Source organism: Arachis ipaensis, chromosome B07 (assembly GCF_000816755.2).
Source record: "Arachis ipaensis cultivar K30076 chromosome B07, Araip1.1, whole genome shotgun sequence".
In the NCBI taxonomy this organism is placed as follows: domain Eukaryota; kingdom Viridiplantae; phylum Streptophyta; class Magnoliopsida; order Fabales; family Fabaceae; genus Arachis; species Arachis ipaensis.
In genome coordinates, this window is record NC_029791.2 from 19,849,598 (window position 1) to 19,873,995 (window position 24,398).

At 33.0% G+C, this 24,398-nt stretch overlaps 2 protein-coding genes across 2 annotated transcripts; one reads left to right on the plus strand and one right to left on the minus strand.

Annotated features, from left to right (window-relative positions):
• LOC107610035 (EPIDERMAL PATTERNING FACTOR-like protein 5) lies at positions 140 to 4,190 on the plus strand. Its single transcript, XM_016312102.2, has 3 exons — positions 140 to 1,191; positions 1,306 to 1,352; positions 3,668 to 4,190. Exons 1-3 carry the CDS (start codon positions 1,062 to 1,064, stop codon positions 3,899 to 3,901), a joined length of 411 nt encoding a protein of 136 aa, XP_016167588.1. The 5' UTR covers positions 140 to 1,061; the 3' UTR covers positions 3,902 to 4,190.
• On the minus strand, positions 11,237 to 14,962 carry LOC110264899. Its single transcript, XM_021107461.1, has 4 exons — positions 14,382 to 14,962; positions 14,190 to 14,293; positions 14,014 to 14,109; positions 11,237 to 11,282 (listed from the first exon to the last, which is right to left on the minus strand). The coding sequence occupies exons 1-4, from the start codon at positions 14,945 to 14,947 to the stop codon at positions 11,248 to 11,250; spliced, it is 801 nt and encodes a 266-aa protein (XP_020963120.1). The 5' UTR covers positions 14,948 to 14,962; the 3' UTR covers positions 11,237 to 11,247.

The following is a 24,398-nucleotide window of genomic DNA, read 5'->3' on the forward strand; positions in this document are numbered from 1 at the left end:
AGCTTTTTTATATATATGCATTTAATATATTAAAAAAATCAATTTTTTATTTTTATTTTCCTAAACAATACCCTTAAAATATTTTTATGCTGAATCCAAAAATAAAATAAGGTAGGGACATGCAGTGAAAAATTGAAGATGGTCAAAAAAGCTTTGAAAAAGCCTGTTACCCTCAAAAAGCAGTGTGATAACAAAAACTATATGTAGGTACAGAAGGGGAAAAGAAAATTAAAGGCATAAAAAAAAAAGCAGATAGAGGAAAAACAGACCAAAGGGTGTGTGAAGTTGAAAGAGTCTGTGTGAGTGTTTGTGAGCAGGAATAATCATATATATCAGAGAGTGAAGAAGAAGAAGAAGAAGAAGAAGAAGAAGAAGAAGAAGAAGAAGAAGAAGAAGAAGAAGATGGAAATTAAAGGGTTTATGAATTGAGAGTAGAGGGTTGTTGTTTTAGTTTTTCTTTCTGGAGTAGTGTGGGAATTGTTGAAAGTGCAGTGAAGAAAGAAAAAAGCCTGCAAGAGAATCCAAGAACCAAACATGGTAAAGCTTAGGAAGTGAGAATCTGCATAGAGATTCATTCACCTTTTCTTTTTTTTTTTTTCTTCTCTTCTTTATTTTCTTTCTTTTTTAAACCCTTTATTTCCCCATTTCCTTTTCAATTTGCTCTCTATAGTTTGCCTACTCTAATATTCAGCTACATAGGGAGTTATATACTAAGAGAGAAAAACAAAAGAGAATAAGAAATGCGTGTGAGATAGGGAGAGAGAGTTTTGAAGAAAAAGGGTGTCTTTTTTATTATTTTTTTTTAAATTATCTTTTTTATCCTAGTACGAATTTGCTTAGGTATTAGTTTAGGTTCACATTTGCATGGAACGTGTTCAAACAATAGATGCAATAAACACTATCACAGAGTCATAAGGTTTATTTTAGAGAAAGAAAGAGAGAAAAAAAAGGTGTCTGATTTAGTCTTTGTTTGAGTTTGTGTTCAACCATTGTTCCTATTATTAATAATTACTAGTGTGGTGTTACTGTTCCTTCCATCCATCGAGTGTTGTTCTTGTTTCATGGAGAGAAAGAAGAACAAAACCCAGATTTGTTGCTTCTTCTTTATACTCTCAATAATTTCAACAATGTTCATCTTCACAAGTGCTAATGGGTCCACTACTACTTCTACTACTACCATTACATGTCGAGGTATGTAATATAAATTCTTGTAATTTATTTAATTACTCCGTTTCAATTAAGTATATTTTGATGTAATTAAGATAGAGTTTAAATTAGATTTGTTGTTGTCTGATTTGAATGCAGATAGGAGCAGGTGTCCCATGTTAGCCAAAGGTGATTCAGATTTTCAGGTATATATATTGACTAGTCCTATTCTATGTCCTTCTAGTACACATGCTTTCCAATTACTATCTTCCTATAACCTTGGCTTATATCCAGTTATTGCATGTTGCATCATATCAAAAACAAAATAAAAAAAGAATTTTAAAATGAAATCTTAATTTCATTTCACCACATCAACTTTGTTTTTTCTTAATTGCAATTAATTAAGCTCTTCTAATGACCTTGGTCTAAGTACTTATGACAACACTTCTTCTCACTATCACGTGTGAAGTCATATTATTATTAATATATCGCTAGTGTATCAAGCCGCATTATTTTTATTTATTTTTTAATTTAAACATATTTTTAATAATTACAAAATAGTGTTTTCATTTTTTTATATATAAATATAGATACAAGTATAGATTATCATAATGAAGGATAGAATTTGTCGTAATGGATAGATGTTAAGCAATAATAATGGTGATGAAGAAATATAGATGGTTGTGATTGTGTGCAAGAAATTAATTAAAGCTGTAAAAAAAGTGTGTTGATGTCTTGGTTTATGCAATTGAAGTTGAAACAAGCAAGAGTTGGATAGTGACAGTCTCCAAAATCTCTTAACCTTATTCATCTCTTCTCAAATCATACTACTCATAGAACAAAATGGTACTGCCCAAAAAATAGCATAGAACTGGGGGGTGTATTGTATGTGAACTCCCCTTCAATCTTAGCCGTGCGATGAGTCTGATCTGTGCGGCGAAGAGAGTGACACGTGGTTGTGGCACCCATGTGCGTCACCATTGGCTTCCATCGTTTCTTCATGGCCCACTACTCAATCATGCTATCCTGAAATATTCTTAATAAGAGTTATTAAAAATTTAAATATCTTGCTGGTTAAATTCTTATTCTACGTACTCCTTAAATAATTTCTATCTTTATTTTTTTTCATTTTGGTTTAAAAGATCTTATAATCAAGAAATGGTTATCCATTTTGAAACTTTGCGTAATTTAATTTTGTAAAATTTTTATTAGCCTTTTAATTTGAAACTTATATATACTTTTTATTATGGCCTATTTTTTAATTAATATTGACTTCTTTTACATAATTAATTTATGCAAAAGTTTTATACTAAGACTCCGTTTGATAACATTTTGACTTTTTAAAAATAGTTTACAAAATTAGTTACTTAAATATAATTTTTCAAAACTTATAGCATTTATGTTTGAAAAATTAAATGAATATAATTTTTAATAAACACATTTTAAACCTAAAAAGCACAAAATATAATTTTTTATTTTACTAAATACAAAATAAAATTTTTTTTCTTTTTAAAAATAGAAACGCCTGGCCTCTCTAACAAAACTTAATTAGTTTATCTTAGTATGTTTAAGCATAAAAATTTAGTTTGTATGTCTTAAGTATCTTAACCGTATGTGACAATGTAATGGGTAAAACTAACAGTAAAGTTAATTATTTTTACTGAAATAATAATATTTAGTTAGTCGCATACTAGTATAAAGTTATTTATGTTTTTAGTGCATACACATTAAATTTTAAATATAAGAAGGTGTAAAATTTATACAAGTGTGATAATCACTTATAAATTATAATGACGTTAATTTCTATATAAATTAACAAAAAAAATTTTAAAAATAATAAAAAATTAGTTTAAAATTATTTTATTTTATATTTTTAATCATTACTAAAATAATTAAATAAGTTTAATATTATATGTATTAAATTATAAATATAAAATGAAATAAAATAAGTTTACGTTGTGATGTCCTTAACATTATGGAGAGATTAAATAAGGTAAAATAGAAGCACAGAACACGATGAGCGCATGTTAGAAAATGGTAGGTGTCGTGGGTGTAGGGCAGGAGACGACACAGTGTGTGTTGGTAAATTGCGCATACGCTTTGCAGTGTTCTCTGCTCTTTCTATTGTTATTATGCCTGAAAATGAAATAATAGTAGTAACTAGTAATATTGTTCATGTTCATGCTTCATGGGTTGCATGTCATGTATATTGTTTCTCATTTGGATTCTTGCTCACATCTTCACCATCATGTCAGAGTTTATCCCATTATATTATACAACCATTCTTCCTATCCACTTTTTATTCAACGTTGCTATCATTTTTCTGAGAGTTTTTAAACAGCGGAGTGTTAGAAAAGTAGCAAGTTTTGTAATTTATAATTATTAATTAGTTATTATTAATATTTTTAATGGTATAATTTGTTCAACAAAAATGGGATTATCCCTTATTTAGTTATTTACCATAAGCAAAGACATACATATAAATTTTATTGATGATTGCATATTTATGAATTTTGGTCAGGAATTGGAGGAGATTGAACAAGGGAAAACTCACCAAGGGGTACCTACTACCGGTTGGACAAGGAGGCTTCTATATGGTCCGGGGTCATCGCCGCCACGGTGCACCTCCAAGTGCGGCAAGTGCACACCGTGCAAGCCGGTTCATGTGCCAGTGCCGCCAGGGACTCCGGTGACCGCCGAGTACTACCCAGAGGCATGGAGGTGCAAGTGTGGCAATAAGTTATATATGCCATGATGAAAATTGAAAATATATATAGATATTTAATTTTGTCTATGTATTATTTTTGTTCAATCTAAATATATATAGTCCAATTTAGTGACTATATATAAGACACCCCACACATCTTTGATTATTAGTAATTCAAAACCTTAGTTTAATTTATGATGGATATTATTGGATATTAAAAAAAAAAAGTTACACAACTTGATGATTTGATGTGAAATACACATATCTCCCACATTGTCATGAGGAGTGAAAAACATTATGTTGGTACATTTGGCTATATGATGCTTGGACTTTTTCACCTTGCTTGTCTCTTCCAACCATTTCTATTGAATTGTTAAATTTGCATCGGAATTTAATTTAAAAAAAAAAAGTAAAAAGAAAAACATAAAAAAATAGAAAGAAAAGAATAGGCCCATTTGCGGTGTCAGTTGAATTTTTGTTATGTGGTGTGAATGTGTTGCCGGGTCTCTACTTTCTTTAATTTTAGTGTTTTTTAGTTTTTAGTTTTGTTCTTCTTTTGGCCTCATTTGCATAATTTCTTTCAATTATGACACATTTGGTGCATATCACTTGAAAATGATCAGAGACTAAACAATAAAAACAAAACACAAATAGGGAATGGGAGAATCAATCAATCATGTTAGAAAAGGTTCTACTAGCTTAGCTTGAATATAAAGCAAAACTCCACGTACGTGCACTTCTTTTAATTTTTCCAAAGACATGATATGTTACCCAATGTTATTGACACGATTTATACGATAGAGAAAACCACATTTCTAAATGTTTGGTTGCGGGTCAAAATTCGACAAAAATTTCAAAATGGAAAAACCTATAAATAAAAATTGAATTTATTTTTTACCTTATATTAGAGAAAATTTTACATTTAAAACATATTTATGGACTTGTTTACACTAAACATATTTATACATGAATTTTTTTTTGTTTCTTTTATATATATGTCATAAAATCATGTCATTTTTTTTGTTCACCAAAATTCGAATTCTAAATTTTTTGAGTATAAAATTCTGATAGCATATTATGATACAACTTTTTAAAAAAATTTAAGCTAATAGAAAAAGGAAATATCTAGCATGCATGTTATTATTTCATATCAGTTTAAACGGTTAAAATTTTTTTTATGATAATATAAAGGTTATTGATGGAAATTTTTTTTTATTTATCCAAACGGTATCCCCCAACCTGACAGGTTAAGGACTAATCCGTCGCGGATCTGAGCTCCATTTAAAGGTCTGTCGTTGGCCAATGAATTGCTGTATGCACAAGGTGGGGTTCGAATTCCCGACACTTGCTTAAACGGACGAGTGAATTGACCACTTGACCAACCTAAGTTGGTTTATTGATGGAATTTTTTACCATAATAGTTTAATCTCAATCAAAATATCTATCTCTAAAAGAATAAATAAAAAAGCAGCAGCAAGAATAACAAAATAGAAAAAAAAAAAAAAAGAATGAAATAAACAGCAATGAAGAGGAGCTTCTGTCAAAAGAAGAAGAAGCAGCAGCGTGAAATTTATGTGCACGTGAATTTGTGTGTAGCTTTTGTTGGACTAATCAATAATTAAGCCAATTTAATTGAATTTGACTATCAAAACACTTTATGCATGTAACATGACCAAATATTTGATATATGTAAACCTTTCACATTATTATTGGACCAAAAGTAAACTATTATTCTGAATAGGGAATTACATGATGGAACCAGTTGGTTAATTATTTGATATATCTATGTAAACCACCATTTTTAAATGTTTGTAAAGAACTAGTAGTGTATCAAAATTTGGGTATGTTTTGCTGATTCATAACGCCACACACATGCATTTCAAAAAAGCAAGTATAGATTCAGGAAGTTTGATGTACATTATTTGTAAGTTGGAAATTATTCAAATGTAGTCAACTTCACGTGAAGTTGATAATTGAGAGTCATTAGATGAAATTTTAGTCAAATCAATCAAATTATTTAACGTTTTCGGTCTCTCAACTATCAACTTCATACCTGAAAAATCTCAACTATCTTTTACGTTATAATATTTTTTATCTAAGTTTTTTATGATTAAGACGTAATTCTTATTATATATACATAATATAAAAAAACAAAGATCTACACTCCTATCTAATATTTTTTACGACTAACGAATCTTTTATGTATTATCTATACAAAATTCAAAGATTTGGTAAAAAAAAAGCTTTTTCTTTGAGAATAATAATAAAAAAAATTAATCGAAACATAAAAATGTGATTGAATTGGTCTTGGGTACTCTTCGAGACAGAGTGAAAGAAGAAAAGGAAGAGATTCTCGAACGAAGAAAAGAATCCAATAATTTGAAAAGAATTGAATCGTCTCTGTTCATAATTTTAATAAAAATCGATATATTTTGTTAAAAAATGTGGATTATGATAAAAAAATCTAGCTTACTAGATAAAAGGTATGTTGTTGAGTATGAACATTCATACATGTGTTATGTGTACATTTCCGCAAATCAGATGATACGGTAAACTAGAGTTTCTATATAAATCAAGAACCAAACATGCTTTTTTGTGAAATAGACTTTATATCATTTAAGTTTAACAGACGATATTTTGAAAGGAAAGACCAATTAATGATTCTAAAAGTAACAGAAATGAAATGTCGATATCAGAGCATTAGATTGGTCTTTGGTCAAGATTATTACACAAAGTGAGGCCCACGGTCAACCTTAGGGAAAAAGCCTATGCCTCAATTATGGAACTGAAGAGCTCATAAATTCATAGCACATATATAACAACAGACATGAATAATTTTATTTTCTTGTTAAATGTTTATAATGTGGTATGAAAGTATTTGGTAAAATTAGTTTTCTGATGCATGCTCAAATCAGGATATATCACATCACACCCTTATTATTCTACAGTTTTGACTTTCATCTAAGTACAATCTTCGTTTCCTGCCTGCTACAGGTGTTTAAAAGGACAATCAACTTTTCAAGGATTTCACTCTTTCAAATGTTTTAGTCATTTTAATTACTAATCTTAATTAACTATATATATTGGTTATGTACCTTATGGGTAAATCAGCTACACTCAAAATGAACTCGATTAAACTCAACTTTAATAGGGTCGCGCAGAAACCTGAATCAACTCGGTTACTTGATTAGATTTATATTAATTTTAAATAAAATAAAATATACAAGTACAACTATATTTTTTTTAACCTAAATTATGATATTTAAAGTATAATTTAATGACGTATTGCTTTTTTTCTTTACTATCATCACATATTATTGACATTTTTTTTATTTTGTTCAATTTTTTCTAAATTTCATTTTTAAACATATACTTGATTAGTCAAACAGATCCAATTCAAATTTAAATAGATCAGACTAATTATTTTGGATCCACTTGCAAAAAAACCTTTAGATCCAAATAAATTCGTCCGGGACGTAATCCAGAACGTGAAGAATAAAAAAAATATTTTGAGTTTTCTATGTTTTCCTTGTTTGTGCTAGATTTTGAAAAACTTTTAGGATTTTATCTATTTTACATCTTTAATTGGTAACTATCAAAATCAAACATAGAAAATTCAAAAGAAAAAAAATACTAACTCACGGGCGGAAACGGAAAGAGAGGGATTCGAACCCTCGGTACAAAAATTCGTACAACGGATTAGCAATCCGACGCTTTAGTCCACTCAGCCATCTCTCCCCAATTAAGATATCTATATATATTGTTTATGTTAGATTGCATAACCAAACAAAGTAGGGGTTGAAAAAAGACTTTTTTGTTTAGATCTTATATATTCTTTTTCTATTTATAATGGATTGGATTTCTATTCAGTATTATAACGAACATTATAGATATAGAACCTTCCAGATAAGATACATATACTTTTCTATAGTATATCATTATTATTTCTATAGTATATCATTATTATTAGATTTTTCATATTAAAATTTAAACGATTTGGTTCTATGAAGTTTCACTGTTTCCTAAGATTGACTTTGGCCTTTTCCTGCGCAGCTTAGGTGGAGGGCGAAGAAGGCCTCCTTCCGGAGGACCCGAATCATCAGTGAGATACCACTCTGGAAGAACTAGAATTCTAACCTTGTGCCAGGACCTACAGGCCAAGGGACAGTCTCAGATAGACAGTTTCTATGGGGCGTAGGCCTCCCAAAAAGTAACGGAAGCGTGCAAAAATTTTCGAGGGTCAATCTCATTTTTTCTTAAACCAAGATTAACTTGACCTGTGAACACATCTAAAAAATAACATGTAATTATTTTAGGTAAAATAAATAGTGTGATAGTTGTTTGTCTCCTTGCATTCCTTCCACAAATACTTTTGAAATAGCAATTGATTTTAGTGATTAAAAAAAAGAAAACTTTTGGTCCTAAATTAATTGCTTAAAAAAAATAGTGATCAATTTAGTAACCAAAATGAATGTTAGATTTTGTGTAAATTTTATGTTACCAAATTAGTCATTAAACTAAATATAAAGTTAATAATTAATTTAGTGACCAACAAAATATTATGCTATGAAAATTGTTGTTCGCTAAAATTGTCGCTAATTTTATCTTTAACGACAGATTTAGTAATTAATATAAAATTATGCTATGAAAATTAATGGTCATTAAATTAGACACTGATAAAAAATATTAAACTAGCAACCAACAAAAAAATCAGGTTAAGAAGGTTGAAATTTGAGAAATTAAATGAGAAACAATTTTTTGATGTATTATCCGACCCTAATAATTTTGTATCCTTAATATAATATAGTGGAAATTAAACTCCGATCCACCATGACTTTGTAATGGAGACTGAATATGTAGATTTCAATGTATTTTGAGACTAAATTAAGATATATGATTGTATTGCATTTCTATCTTTCGTTTGTTTTGCTTTTGCATGTGATGAGATAAAACATACAAAATTTTCTACATAATTCGTTTATAGCACTAACGATAAAAAGGATAAAATTACTAAGTGTTTTTTTGTTCAATTTTTCTTCGCAAGATTTAGGAAACCATCATGTTAAATTACGATTGTATTTAAATATTAAATTTTAATAGTAATATATATGAAATTAATCTAAACTTTGTTAGTGGCAACCAATTCAATCACCAAGTAGAAGTAGGACTATTAAATGGATCAATTTGACCTATTTAAATTCGGCCCGTTTAAGTTTGTGAGATATATGGATTGGCTCGTTTAAATTTATTTTATTCATCATAAATCATAAATTTTTATTCTGAACCATTTATAGTTAGTTTGATGGGTTAAACGGACTGATTTATTTATCTTTTTATTTTACTTCTTAAAAAATATTATAATAGAAAAAATCACTTTTAGGTAAAAAAAAAAATCTTAAATAAATAGTATTTTTTTTTAGTTGATGGGTCGGATTTTTGAATTTGATCGAAAAAAAAAAGTGTTATTTTTTTTTTATAAAAAATGTGAAAAAAAATGGACTGCGTGTTTAGCTTGCGAGCTAGCTCGTTTAACCCATCATTTTTTTTTTGTTAATCGGGCTTAACTCGTTTAGTCCAAATTTTAAATAGACTTAATTTTAGAGGTAAAATATGTCCATTTAAACGGGTAAACATGCTGGTCCGTCCGATGAATTTATTCCATTTTAATAGTCCTAAACAAAAAAAGTAACAGACTTAGAAATTGCAGATTTAAATTTCTATATTTTTAATAAAAAAAATAAAAAAACAAAAGAAGTAACCGACTTAGCAATTGATTTTCGAATTTCTAGCTCAGGTATTAGTTAGTAATCGAAAATATATTAGCCAAATTAGCAAATCAATAATAGTTGCTATCAGAGTCTAAAACCTTTGATTGGTTATTATTTGGCAACTAATTTAGTGACCTAATTAACGGTAGTAATTTAGCAACCGTAATAATGTTGGCAATTTAGTAGTGAATATTAACGATCGATTTAACGATAAATGAAGTTTGTCGTTAATTTAGTAATTCTAACTTGAAAATCAATTGAAAAATGGGTCGTTATTTCAATAATTTTTTTGTAGTTGTCCGAATAAATCATAGCGTGTAATCTTTGACAAAAGATGTTAAATGCTTTATTAGTAAAAAGAAAAAAGAAATCTTAAAACCCTTCATATTTTTACTTTTTAAGTGAATTTTTCTTTTATAAATAGAAGATATTCTTTAGGCAATAATGAATGACATTGCATATATATACTTAGCTAAATTAAATTAATATTCGATTCAACCAAGTGGAACCCGCCGTTCAACCATAGATAGCTACAGATAACGCATCAATTATTTGTGGCTACCGGATAGTTGATAATTTACATATACCAGCTAATATAAGGATCTTCGTTTTATTATTCATGGTAATCAAGGATATAAAGTATTTGGTGATATTATTTTTGTGATGCTCAAATTAGGACACACGTCACTTCAATTCCTTCTTCATGAGGGACTTGCATCTAACTACAAAGTTAGTTGGTTTCCTTCTGTTTGTGTTGAAACGACATGCAAATAAAAGCAAATAAATTATAGCTGTTATCTTCAAATTATTTGTAGAGATCTTAGAAAGGTCCTTTGAATATATAGCTAGATTCATCATCATGCGAATATATAGGTAGAGATAAATAGAGAAGGAAATAAATATAGATAAGAGGATGGAAGAATAGAATTTATTAATTTTGGAGAAAAATATTTCATGTCAATTTTAGTGAAAAGTGTAATGTGATACATTATATTTTATTTGTCAAATTAATAATATAATATAACTATATCTCAATGTTAATTTTAATTGTAATTAGAGAATGTCATATTGTATATTTAAATTATAAAATTTATAATTAGTCATTGATAATAATATATAAGAGATAGAGATAGAATGAGTGAAGGAATGAGAGAGATAGAGAAAGAATCAATGGGAGAGAAGAGGAGAAGAGAACTTCTTAATTTTAGAGAGAAAGATTTGATTTCAATTTCAATAAAAAAGTGGCATGTAATTGTTTTATCGATTTTTAGCAAATCGAAAGTGGTTCTGTAACACCCTAGCTAACTACCAAAGCTCACGCTTCCGGCTGCGCGACTCTGATAGCTCGGACATTACGACGACACTTATACTATTTAATACTAAAATATGAGCCTGTTTAAAACTTTAAATCGCAATACCGCCCCCAAAATACTTTCATCCGATAACATACATCCATAGATACCATACAACTTACAAAACTCATAAAGAGTACATCCATATATATATATATATATATATTACAAGCATTACCCAATACAATTCCTATCCCTCTTACAGAATATATCAAGATAAAGGCGAGGGTACAATAAACCATAACTAAAACAATACAGAGCGTCTCAACAACAACTAAATAAACTCTTCGTAACTTCTGCGCCCATATCCTGAAAGGGGAAAAATATAGGGGGGGTGAGAACATCATCCTCGAAAGGGTTCTAAGTAGAGGGTTTTTGGGAATTACTGTAATATGATACGTGAAGATAAACCGTACCAGTGATTAAAAACTGACTTATGCCTCTTTTAAAAAATAACGGTTTACAATAAAAGTAAAGTCTGAAAATCTTTTCTGAAAGAAGAACCGTTCAATTCTCAAAAACTCAAAAGCCTTTCAAAACGGTTTATCTATGCTGGAACAAAATAGCCTTTCATATTTTATTCCAAACTAGAAACACAAAACCAAAATCAATTATCGGTTCATCTCATTCCAATCACGGCCCTAGGCCCAAACAATCCAACCATCAACCAATCACCACAGTCCAACAGAGTCCCAGTAACAAACACAAATAGGAAGATGCAAGCACAAACAAACAGTTATTGCAAGTAGAACAATTAGCAATTAATCACATAGGCAAACCAAGTATAATATGCACACCCAAACAATGTCACATAGATGCGTATGATGCATGCCTGTCCCTAGTGGCTGATGATATCATCTGTCGGTTATAGAGCCAACCCGACAAGTCCTGGTAGCTAACCATTGGACTGTCCCTCTGTCACGCATCCCCAACTCGAGTTATACTCATCATAAACTTGATCATAATTATGATCCATATCCATCACCTTCACTGGTGAATATTTACGGGGGCAAGCTCATCCGGGACTTTCACAGTGCCCGGCCACACTTACGACATAGGGTCAAAAGAGTTTCGGGTCTCAACCTGGAGCACATGGTGGCTAGCCACTGCTTTCTCTCAGGGAAACTCTTATCTCCGATAGTGGAAGTGCAACATTCACATTTATCAATGATTCAGCATAAATATGCATTCAATCTCATCTATGGATCAACATCCATCTCAGCCATCCGGCTCACAGTTTAGTCCAGAACCAGCCAATATTCATATCATACACAGCCATTCCGGCTCACGGTTCAATCCAGAACCAACCAATATGTATAATCATACACAGCCATTCCGGCTCACAACAAAACAGCACTTTCACATTCAACATCACCAATTCATAAAATCGGCATTTAAGCCATAAATCACTTTTTTCCAAATCATTTCACTTTGAAATCAAGTTTCAACTCTTTTCAGCCTTGGCTTTAAAGATATCATTTCTCAAATCATCTCAGGCTCATAAGCCACCTTTACTCAAGGTAAATTCCCCTTTTAAAACCATGCCACTCTCGGCATCCTCTTTTCAAAACCTCCATAACCATGGAAAATTAAAGATTCATTTTGAAACATCCAAAATCATCCATCCAACAATGGAATTTTATAACAAAGTTTCTCGGCAGAGTCCCAAGTCTTTAGGGGAGAATAACATAACTCATTTCGTCAAATTTATTTAAAATCATTAAAACCTTGGCTTTTCGATTTGAGTAGTAAAATAGGATCTAAGCCAAACCGAGTCATGTAATCATTTACTTCTTTCAAAGCCATTTACTTTACTTAGGCAAAACCAACTTCAACCCCCATGATAAATTCTAAAGCGTTTCAACTGTTCAAAATTGCCTTAGTCTTGCAAGAATTTAGAATTCAAAGAGTACTTAAAACCTTTCTCAAAATATTTCAAAATGAAACTTGTCAATAGACATTCAGGTTCTTTCAAAGTCATTGAAACTCCTCTAATTGAAACCCTCAAGTCAAATTCAAAGGCATTGCCCTTGTCACATTTAAAACAGCTTTAAAACATAAGTTTCATTATAAATAACTTTCTCTTGAAAGAGGTACAATGCCTTTCTTAAGAAGCAAGACTAAATTACAATTTCCTCTTTAATAATTCGTTTCAAAAGTATGTACCATCCTTTTCTTGATAATTCAAATAAAATAGTAGAAGTCTTTAACTCATCATTTTTTCAGACAACATTCAATAAAGACTCGGATTTTATAGAAATTTCGGCAGCACCTCCCCTAAAACTTGGACTTTGCCACCCGGTTCGGGTCCCAACAAAACCATTCCACAATCCTTTTCCAACAGCCCAAAATCCAAAATCAATTCAAAGGCAGGCCAAAATCCAATAGTCAATCTCAATACCATATTTCAAGAAAACCATTTTAAAATCAAATCATTATCAGCCGAATAAACACATTCCTAAAGTTTCAAGGAAACGGTTTAGTAACAACCATGTATCGAAAACCAGATCATTTAAAGCAAGCCAGGCTGAATTCAAGAGTGTATTCTATTTTTCACATTCTCAAGAAAATCCATTTAACTCAAAACAATTTCCAACGGATTAAACTCAATCTCAAGCTTTAAAAGAATCAACTTCAAAAGTATTTCGTTTCACAAAACCACACAACAGTCCAGTCAAACAAATGTCCATAATCATATAAAACAACCGAACAATACATAGGACTGATACAATCACCAAATACACATTTTCCCACAACAGTATCCATATGTAATAATTTCAATATATAAAATATAGTTTTTGGAAAGCGCCCCTTCCTCAAAATGCAAATTCATAACCCAAACGCGTCATAGTGTCCTTTCTGCCTCAACCCGAACTGACGGCAACCAAAACCTCAGCTCCCAGCCACTTCGCAATAACCATAGCAACACTAATTGCAACATATAATAATCAGGACTCGATCCCAAGTTACCAAGACTCATATTCATTAACCAAACACAACCGAATACTAACGCGAGGCTTTCAGAAACATACTTACTTACCGAAACGAAGAAGGAACGGATGAACCGAACAGCGGCGGTCTCCGAACCGATTCGGCGGCAGCTTTAATCGTGACCCGCAATAACCGGAGCTTGACCCTATGTTACAAAACCTCAGAATCTCTGGCCAAACATAACAGCATATTGATTTTCAAGAGCTCCGGAATGAAAATGATTACCGTGAGAAAGGATTAAAGACTGAATCAAACTGCAAAAGCTCCGGTGATGGTTCCGGTGACCACAACAGCTTCTCCGGCAGCGGCAACGTAACTTATGACAACCACTTCATTAAATACAACAGTTTCAGTGACAGCTTCAAAGTAAAATTGAATTGGCAGAACTAGGAGGAACCAGAAACAGGGCAAGCTCACCAAAACGGCAGCGATTCTAACGACGGTCTTTGACGGCAGAGGCAGCGTGCAGATCGACGGCAGACCATAGTGGCCCCTCTACTCTGCGGTTCTGCCTCCCTTCCTCCCAACCTCCAAGAGAAACACCAGCCCAAAACAAGGCTCGACGGTGGTAGTGGAGTGGCTGACCTCAACACTGGCGATGCTCGGCAGAACAGCGACGGCGACCAAGGGGCACGAACGGCGACGTTGGGACGACGGCAACAGAGCCCTCGCCGTGATGGTCGTGAAATGGGTCGCGACGGTGACGTGCCACACAGCCTTCTTGGTGTTGAACCTGGCTGGCGGTCGTTCTCTCTTCCTCTGCTGGCCCTCGACGACGACGACTCCGAGGGGAACGACGAGCAAGGACGGCGGCTCCTCATGCGACAAATCGGCGGCATGAGTTCTGGCGGGAGTGGCTGCGACAAGGACGGCGCAGTGGCGACGGGCTGAACGGAGGCAGCCGCGTGGCTCACCTCCTCTTCTGATCGCAGCTCCGCCCCCTCTCTCTTGGTCCGTTTTTCTTCTGCATCCTTTTCCCCCATTACTGCTGTGACTGATTTGAGAAAGGGAAAGGTTGGTATCATTGCTGCTGGGTCTGAGAAGAGGGCAATTGGAGTAGGGTTTCGGCGGCTAGGTTTGGGAAGGCTTAGGGTTTTATTTTCAAAAGTTAGGGTCAGGGGCATTATGGTAATTTCTGATAAAATTGTGGACAATATAGTAATTGAAACCCAAATTAAATCCAACACAAATTATATATAGAAAATATTATTTGCTCATCAATTTTACAAATTATTTTCCATAAAATGCCCAAATCAAAATAATTAGAAATAATATAATTAAACCTCTTTATTTTTCCAAAGTAGCAGTATTAATATTTAAAATATTACTTATCTAGTCCAAATCATATAAAATCCTTATTATTTCATAACTACCAGCCTTATACCTTAAATATATAAAATAATCCAATAATTATAAAATTGGATAATAATCATAACTTATCTCAAGTTCAATAAATCAAAACTTGCCTTAATTATCTTTAATAAAATAATCTCTGAAATTAGGGCTATAAATAACTATATGATTTGAGACTTGATCATAATAAGACTTTTCAAAAGTTCTGGGTCTTACATCCTACCCACCTTATAAAATTTTTCACCCTCGAAATTGATACAAAATGAAAGAAATTCCATAACAGTTCACCCTTGAACACATTTAAGGAAGAAGCAAAAATATCTCAAAATATAATCATATATACGATTTTCAAATACTTTGATTGTCATAAGCATAAGGATGTAAAGGTAGGAGTGTGATTGCAAAGCAAAAGTTACAAGGTAGGCTTAATGCAAAAGTTAACATGGGTCAATCATGTGATAGTAGGACAAAGCATCAAAGGCTATAAAACAGGATGGAGTTAAAACGACGTGCTTAACATCCGCACACTAATCTCATATCAACCTCAAAGTTTCAACTTCCCAACTCCATCAAGCACTTTACAATCCCATATCCGATCACAAGCCTGACAACCGCAACCCGTTCGCAAGGAAAAAAACACCCACAACTCATACGTTGCATACCTACCGCTTCAACTTTCGTATACACATATCACGTCTTAAAGAACAAACGCATCGCGTTACTACGTCTACAAGTTGCACGTGATATCAAAACAATTCTCGAGTCTACTCAGAAGGATACCAGATTCAAAAAGGAAAGACATATGTCAAGAATAATACTCATAGATTTGGGAGAATGTATCCAATCCAGGTAAACAAAGACACTCAACCAATGAAGTTTGCTAGAAATAAATCGATTGACAACTTCAAAGATAACCCTTGTATCAAAGAAATCCAACAGGACTAATAAGAAGAAAATTCAGCGCATTATTTTGAAATAAACTTAAGCTGAGTCGAGGAAGCATGAGGTTTACAAAAGAGAATATTTCAAACCCAAGACAAAGCTCACAGAACTCAAGAGCACGATTAAAAGTACTTCCGAATACATTGTTCATAAAGGAACCGAAACTTGAAGAAAAACCACTTCGCAGTCTAAAAGAAAAGTTGAGCAACAAACATTCTTCAAGAGAGTAGCAAAAGCATAAATGTGGCTTTACTTCAATACAATTTCATGCTGAAGTAGATCATGTAGAGTTTTAAAAACAAAATGCACACAAGTTCGGCTAAGAGCTAAAATATTTCCTCAAATATTTTAGAAAGATAATTAGGTGCACAACCTAACCAAAAGCAATCATAAAACTCGAAAGAGAATCAAATGCTTGTTCAAAAATTCTAAAAATTCATATAAAAAACAAGCGTGTATAACATTTATAGCATGGACGAAAGAGGAAGTTAAACTCTACTTGGAAGAGAAAATCCGAAGTAAAAGTTTGCTTATAAATTGGTAAAGGAAACAAGTGGTGCATTACAAACGGACAGGTTTCCATTAAACAACCAAGCTATTCGAAACTTCATTTAAAATAGCGCATGCCAAATTTTAAATCAACTTTGTAAAAATCGAACAATAGTTTCAATCTCAACCAAGCAACAGAAAATAAATTCCATTTAGAATTTTTTTTTTCAAAGAGAATTCAAAACTTCCTTAAAAGTTCAAAACAAGACTCCAAAAGTATACTTGAAATCACCATTTCAAAAGGATATTCAAGGATACTAGGATGTACTTGAAAAGGAGTCAAGCCATACAAGAAAGGATCTTAAATCAAAGTAGTTCAAACAAGATTCACTAGGCATGAGTCATCAAACAAGCTTTCAATTGATTTAAAAGAATACAAAGTCATAGGAAATACAACCCAATCATTAGTAATTTCCCAAGGATAAATCTTTGACTAAAAACTCTTGTAAAGACAATGAGAGGATAAACGATGCACTATTTTGAAACGAATCAAACTGACTCATAAGAATGAGATTCACCAAAGAAAGGAAAGCTGAGATTGATTGTAGTGCTCCCAAAAGGTAGATATATAATTAAAAACAGAATCACGTATGACATTCATAGAGATGAAAAGCTTAAAAAGGAGCGAGTTCGCTCATAAGAAGAAAGCCATGAGTCCAACATTTTCAAAAGAACAACAATGGCATAAGCCATGTAGTATGCTAAATCAAACTCAATTCAAAATGAATTAAGTAAAGTTTATCAAACGAAACTCAACCGGGATAAAAGCAAGAAATCCCCTTTCTTTCCAAAATTCTGAAAATACCCAAATACATAATCAAATGAAGATGTGCATTGGAGTTATAGTAGAATTACTAGAAAGTCAATTTACTTTTAAAGTAAGTGCAGTTCCGTAAACCAGTAAAAGTACATGCGAGGTATTAGAGATAAATAGTTATTAAACTGTATAAGAAATCTTCAAAGCTTCATATATAGATAAGTACATATCTAATCAACAGCAACTTTTATAAAAATCTCAAAATTGGTTGTGGTCACTATCAAATAAGAGAAAAACTGAATCAACAATTTCTCTAAGAATGTAATCGAAATCAGGAGTTAAAATTCACAATGCATTAGGACCAATTCAAAGCCATATCAAAGAATACAGGAATCAGGAAGAACTCAAACAAAGGAAGATAGATGCAACAAGGATTTCAAACAAGCATATGCACTTAAGATCAATCAAGAAGGCATGTGAATAGAGGAATAGAGTTGAAAAATCAAACTACTTTTCAAAAGGACTAGCAAACAAGAACTTCAAGTTAGGATATAAAAGAACAGGTCGACTCGAACAAAATTCAAGACACACAACTGAATAGCCTCGAGAAATAGTTTCCAACTTTTCCAAAACCCGCGATTCGCTTTACTCAAAACTCGTATATCATCTATGATAACCCATCAGTGCTTTCATATACATAATTCACTAGTATTAAGCCGGCCAAACTTAATACCAAGAATCATGCAATGCAAGACTAACAGTGTTAATCAATAGACCGTCATGTGCATAAAGCTCTAATTCTCGTCTTTCGACGAGACCTAATACATGACAAACGCTCAGAGCATGCAATCGAAGCATAGTCGGTCCATTCCTCAGGCTCTACAAGAAAGACCGCTCTGATACCATAATGTAACACCCTAACTACCAAAGCTCACGCTTCCGGCTGTGCGACTCTGATAGCTCGGACATTACGACGACACTTATACTATTTAATAGTAAAATATGAGCCTGTTTAAAACTTTAAATCGCAATACCACCCCCAAAATACTTTCATCCGATAACATACATCCATAGATACCATACAACTTACAAAACTCATAAAGAGTACATCCATATATATATATAAATAATATTACAAGCATTACCCAATACAATTCCTATCCCTCTTACAGAATATATCAAGATAAAGGCGAGGGTACAATAAACCATAACTAAAATAATATAGAGCATCTCAACAACAACTAAATAAACTCTTCGTAACTTCTGCGCCCATATCCTGAAAGGGGAAAAATGTAGGGGGGGTGAGAACATCATCCTTGAAAGGGTTCTCAGTAGAGGGTTTTTGGGAATTACTGTAATAGGATACGTGAAGATAAACCGTACCAGTGATTAATAACTGACTTATGCCTCTTTTCAAAAACAACGATTTACAATAAAAGTAAAGTCTGAAAATCTTTTCTGAAAGAAGAACCGTTCAATTCTCAAAAACTCAAAAGCCTTTCAAAACGGTTTATCTATGCTGGAACAAAATAGCCTTTCATATTTTATTCCAAACCAGAAACACAAAACCGAAATCAACCATCGGTTCATCTCATTCCAACCACGGCCCTAGGCCCAAACAATCCAACCATCAACCAATCACCATAGTCCAACAGAGTCCCAGTAACAAACACAAATAGGAAGATGCAAGCACAAACAAACAGTTATTGCAAGTAGAACAATTAGCAATTAATCACATAGGCAAACCAAGTATAATATGCACACCCAAACAATGTCACATAGATGCATATGATACATGCATGTCCCTAGTGGCTGATGATATCATCTGTCGGTTATAGAGCCAACCCGACAAGTCCTGGTAGCTAACCATTGGACTGTCCCTCTGTCGTGCATCCCCAACTCGAGTTGTACTCATCATAAACTTGATCATAATCATGATCCATATCCATCACCTTCACTGGTGAATATTTACGGGGGCAAGCTCATCCGGGACTTTCACAGTGCCCGGCCACACTTATGACATAGGGTCAAAAGAGCTTCGGGTCTCAACCTGGAGCACGTGGTGGCTAGCCACTGCTTTCTCCCAAGGAAACTCTTATCTCCGATAGTGGAAGTGCAACATTCACATTTATCAATGATTCAGCATAAACATGCACTCAATCTCATCCATGGATCAACATCCATCTCAGCCATCCGGCTCACGATTCAGTCCAGAACTAGCCAATATTCATATCATACACAGCCATTTCGGCTCACGGTTCAATCCAGAACCAACCAATATGTATAATCATACACAGCCATTCCGGCTCACCAAAACAGCACTTCCACATTCAACATCATCAATTCATAAAATCGGAATTTAAGCTATAAATAACTTTTTTCCAAATCATTTCACTTTGAAATCAAGTTTCAACTCTTTTCAGCCTTGGCTTTAAAGATCTCATTTCTCAAATCATCTCAGACTCATAAGCCACCTTTACTCAAGGTAAATTCCCCTTTTAAAACCATGCCACTCTCGGCATCCTATTTTCAAAACCTCCATAACCATGGAAAGTTAAAGATTCATTTTAAAACATCCAAAATCATCCATCCAACAATGGGATTTTATAACAAAGTTTCTCGGCAGAGTCCCAAGTCTTTAAGGGAGAATAACATAACTCATTTCGTCAAATTTATTTAAAATCATTAAAACCTTGGCTTTCCGATTTGAGTAGTAAAATAGGATCTAAGCCAAACCGAGTCATGTAATCATTTACTTCTTTCAAAGCCATTTCCTTTACTTAGGCAAAACCAACTTCAACCCCCATGATAAATTCTAAAGCGTTTCAACTCTTCAAAATTGCCTTAGTCTTGCAAGAATTCAGAATTCAAAGAGTACTTAAAACCTTTCTCAAAACATTTCAAAATGAAACTTGTCAATAGACATTCAAGTTCTTTCAAAGTCATTGAAACTCCTCTAATTGAAACCCTCAAGTCAAATTCAAAGGCATTGCCCTTGTCACATTTAAAACAGCTTTAAAACATAAGTTTCATTCTAAATAACTTTCTCCTGAAAGAGGTACAATGCATTTCTTAAGAAGCAAGACTAAATCACAATTTCCTCTTTAATAATTTGTTTCAAAAGCATAAACCATCCTTTTCTTGATAATTAAAATAAAATAGTAGAAGTCTTTAACTCATCATTTTTTCAGACATCATTTTTTGGCAGCACCTCCCCTAAAACTTGGACTTTGCCACCCGGTTCGGGTCCCAACAAAACCATTCCACAATCCTTTTCCAACAGCCCAAAATCCAAAATCAATTCAAAGGCAGGCCAAAATCCAACAGTCAATCTCAATACCATATTTCAAGAAAACCGTTTCAAAATCAAATCATTATCAGCCGAATAAACACATTCCTAAAGTTTCAAGGAAACGATTTAGTAACAACCATGTATCGAAAACCAGATCATTTAAAGCAAGCCAGGCTGAATTCAAGAGTGTATTCTATTTTTCACATTCTCAAGAAAATCCATTTAACTCAAAACAATTTCCAACGGATTAAACTCAATCTCAAGCTTTAAAAGAATCAACTTCAAAAGCATTTCGTTTCACAAAACCACACAACAGTCCAGTCAAACAAACGTCCATAATCATATAAAACAACCGAACAATACATAGGACTGATACAATCACCAAATACACATTTTCCCACAACAGTATCCATATGTAATAAGTCCAATATATAAAATATAGTTTTTGGAAAGCGTCCCTACCTCAAAACGCAAATCCATAACCCAAACGTGTCACAGTGTCCTTTCTGCCTCAACCCGAACTGACGGCAACCAAAACCTCAGCTCCCAGCCACTTCGCAATAACCATAGCAAAACTAATTGCAACATATAATAATCAGGACTCGGTCCCAAGTTACCAAGACTCATATTCATTAACCAAACACAACCGAATACTAACGCGAGGCTTTCCGAAACATACTTACTTACCGAAACAAAGAAGGAACGGATGAACCGAACAGCGGCGGTCTCCGAACCGGTTCGGCGGCAGCCTTAATCGTGACCCGCAATAACCGGAGCTTGACTCTATGTTACAAAATCTCAGAATCTCTGGCCAAACATAACAGCATATTGATTTTCAAGAGCTCCGGAATGAAAATTATTACCGTGAGAAAGGATTAAAGACTGAATCAAATTGTAAAAGCTCCGGTGATGGTTCCGGTGACCACAACAGCTTTTCCGGCAACAGCAACGTAACTTATGACAGCCACTTCATTAAATACAACAGTTTCAGTGATAGCTTCAAAGTAAAATTGAATTGGCAGAACTAGGAGGAACCAGAAACAGGGCAAGCTCACCAAAACGGCAGCGATTCTAACGACGGTCTCTGACGGCAGAGGCGGCGTGCAGATCGATGGCAGACCATAGTGGCCCCTCTACTCTGCGGTTCTGCCTCCCTTCCTCCCAACCTCCAAGAGAAACACCAGCCCAAAACAAGGCTCGACGGTGGTAGTGGAGTGGCTGACCTCAACACTGGCGACGCTCGGCAGAACAGCGACGGCGACCAAGGGGCACGAACGGCGACGTTGGGACGACGGCAACAGAGCCCTCGCCGTGATGGTCGTGAAATGGGTCGCGACGGTGACGTGCCACACAGCCCTTCTCGGTGGTGAACCTGGCTGGCGGTCGTTCTCTCTTCCTCTGCTGGCCCTCGACGACGACGACTCCGAGGGGAACGACGAGCAAGGACGGCGGCTCCTCATGCGACAAATCGGCGGCATGAGTTCTGGCGGGAGTGGCTGCGACAAGGACGGCGCAGTGGCGACGGGCTGAACAGAGGCAGCCGCGTGGCTCACCTCCTCTTCTGATCGCAGCTCCGCCCCCTCTCTCTTGGTCCGTTTTTCTTCTGCATCATTTTTTCCCATTACTGCTGCGACTGATTTGAGAAAGGGAAAGGTTGGTATCATTGCTGCTGGGTCTGAGAAGAGGGCAATTGGAGTAGGGTTTCGGCGGCTAGGTTTGGGAAGGCTTAGGGTTTTATTTTCAAAAGTTAGGGTCAGGGGCATTACGGTAATTTTCGATAAAATTGTGGACAATATAGTAATTGAAACCCAAATTAAATCCAACACTAATTATATATAAAAAATACTATTTGCTCATCAATTTTACAAATTATTTTCCATAAAATGCCCAAATCAAAATAATTAGAAATAATATAATTAAACCCCTTTATTTTTCCAAAGTAGCAGTATTAATATTTAAAATATTACTTATCTAGTCCAAATCATATAAAATCCTTATTATTTCATAACTACCAGCCTTATACCTTAAATATAGAAAATAATCCAATAATTATAAAATTGGATAATAATCATAACTTATCTCAAGTTCAATAAATCAAAACTTACCTTAATTATCTTTAATAAAATAAGCTCTGAAATTAGGGCTATAAATAACTATATGATTTGAGACTTGATCATAATAAGACTTTTCAAAAGTTCTGGATCTTACAGGTTCGATATCTAATGGTTTAGGAGCGAAACCTACTCCTCTGTGAGTACCAGTTTTATAAAGTGCATCAAACGATCTTTCTATCGAACAAAAATAAAAGAAAATCTAAAAGATAAATAAAATAAACTTTGAAAATAAATTGACCGAATTTAAAATAAATTACATTCAATTTATATAAAGGCTATAAATTGCCTTCTATCTATCGAAGGGTTTTGAAATCAAAACAATAAACTACTGAACTTTGAAAGGAAAATAAGAAAAGATAAATGTGCTTGAAAGATAAAGTTGCAAGAAGAATAAAAAATTACAAGAAATATAAATATAAAGAAAAGACATGAAAAGAACTCTACAGAAAAATGACTCGAATGTAAACTCAGATAGTCGCTGAAATATGAGTGTGCTTGAGTATTTTTTTAAAGTAAAATTCCAACTCTTTTTTATCGATCTTTCATCTATTTATTGAAGTCCTTAACCAATCAAATTCAAAAGTAATTTTCGATCGTGCTAATTTTTAAGCAACTATTTCTATTCTTTTTTCGCAACGTGAATAACTGCCAAAAATTAACTTCAAATAAAAATTTTTATTTTTTGGTTAAGTACATCGACTATCTCTTGTTTTTCAATCTCCAAAAAATCCTTTTTGATACGAACTCTATTCTTCGAGATAAAAAAACCTTATACTTCGACGACTATGATATTTTTTGAAATTAAATATTTCAATCAACAGTAACATATTTTAATTATAAAATTAGGAATATATAAAGAATAATAGATATTATCGACATTTGTTAATATATGAACCTTAAAAAAATCAAAACCGTACGTATCAATAATTATGTTAACAAAGTGTAGTTTTATCTTTAGCCATACGATAAAAAAAGTTCAAATGCCAACAATATTAATTTATATTGGTCGGATATTTTTAATTGGTAGTCTAATTTTTTTAATTTAGTAGTTTAATATTATATTTTTGATTAATACATTTAAATATTATTAGTAAAAAATAATAAATTATATTACTAAAACTAAAATAATAATTTAAATAATAACATTATAATTTAAAATTTAATTTTTTATATTTTATATTTTAAAAAGATTGAACAATCTTTTCCTTGACAATATAATCAAAATGTCTCTTTTATAAATATAATATGTCATTAAACAGTCATTTAAAAACTCAACTTTTATATATTTAACTCTTAATGATAGTTATAATTGAAAAAGTTCATTCAATTAGTGTAGTTGTTATGAAAAAATTAAAGCTAATTTCAAAAGAAAAAACACTAATAGATAGATAATATTCTTTTGAGTCGATTTCTAAAAAAGAACAACA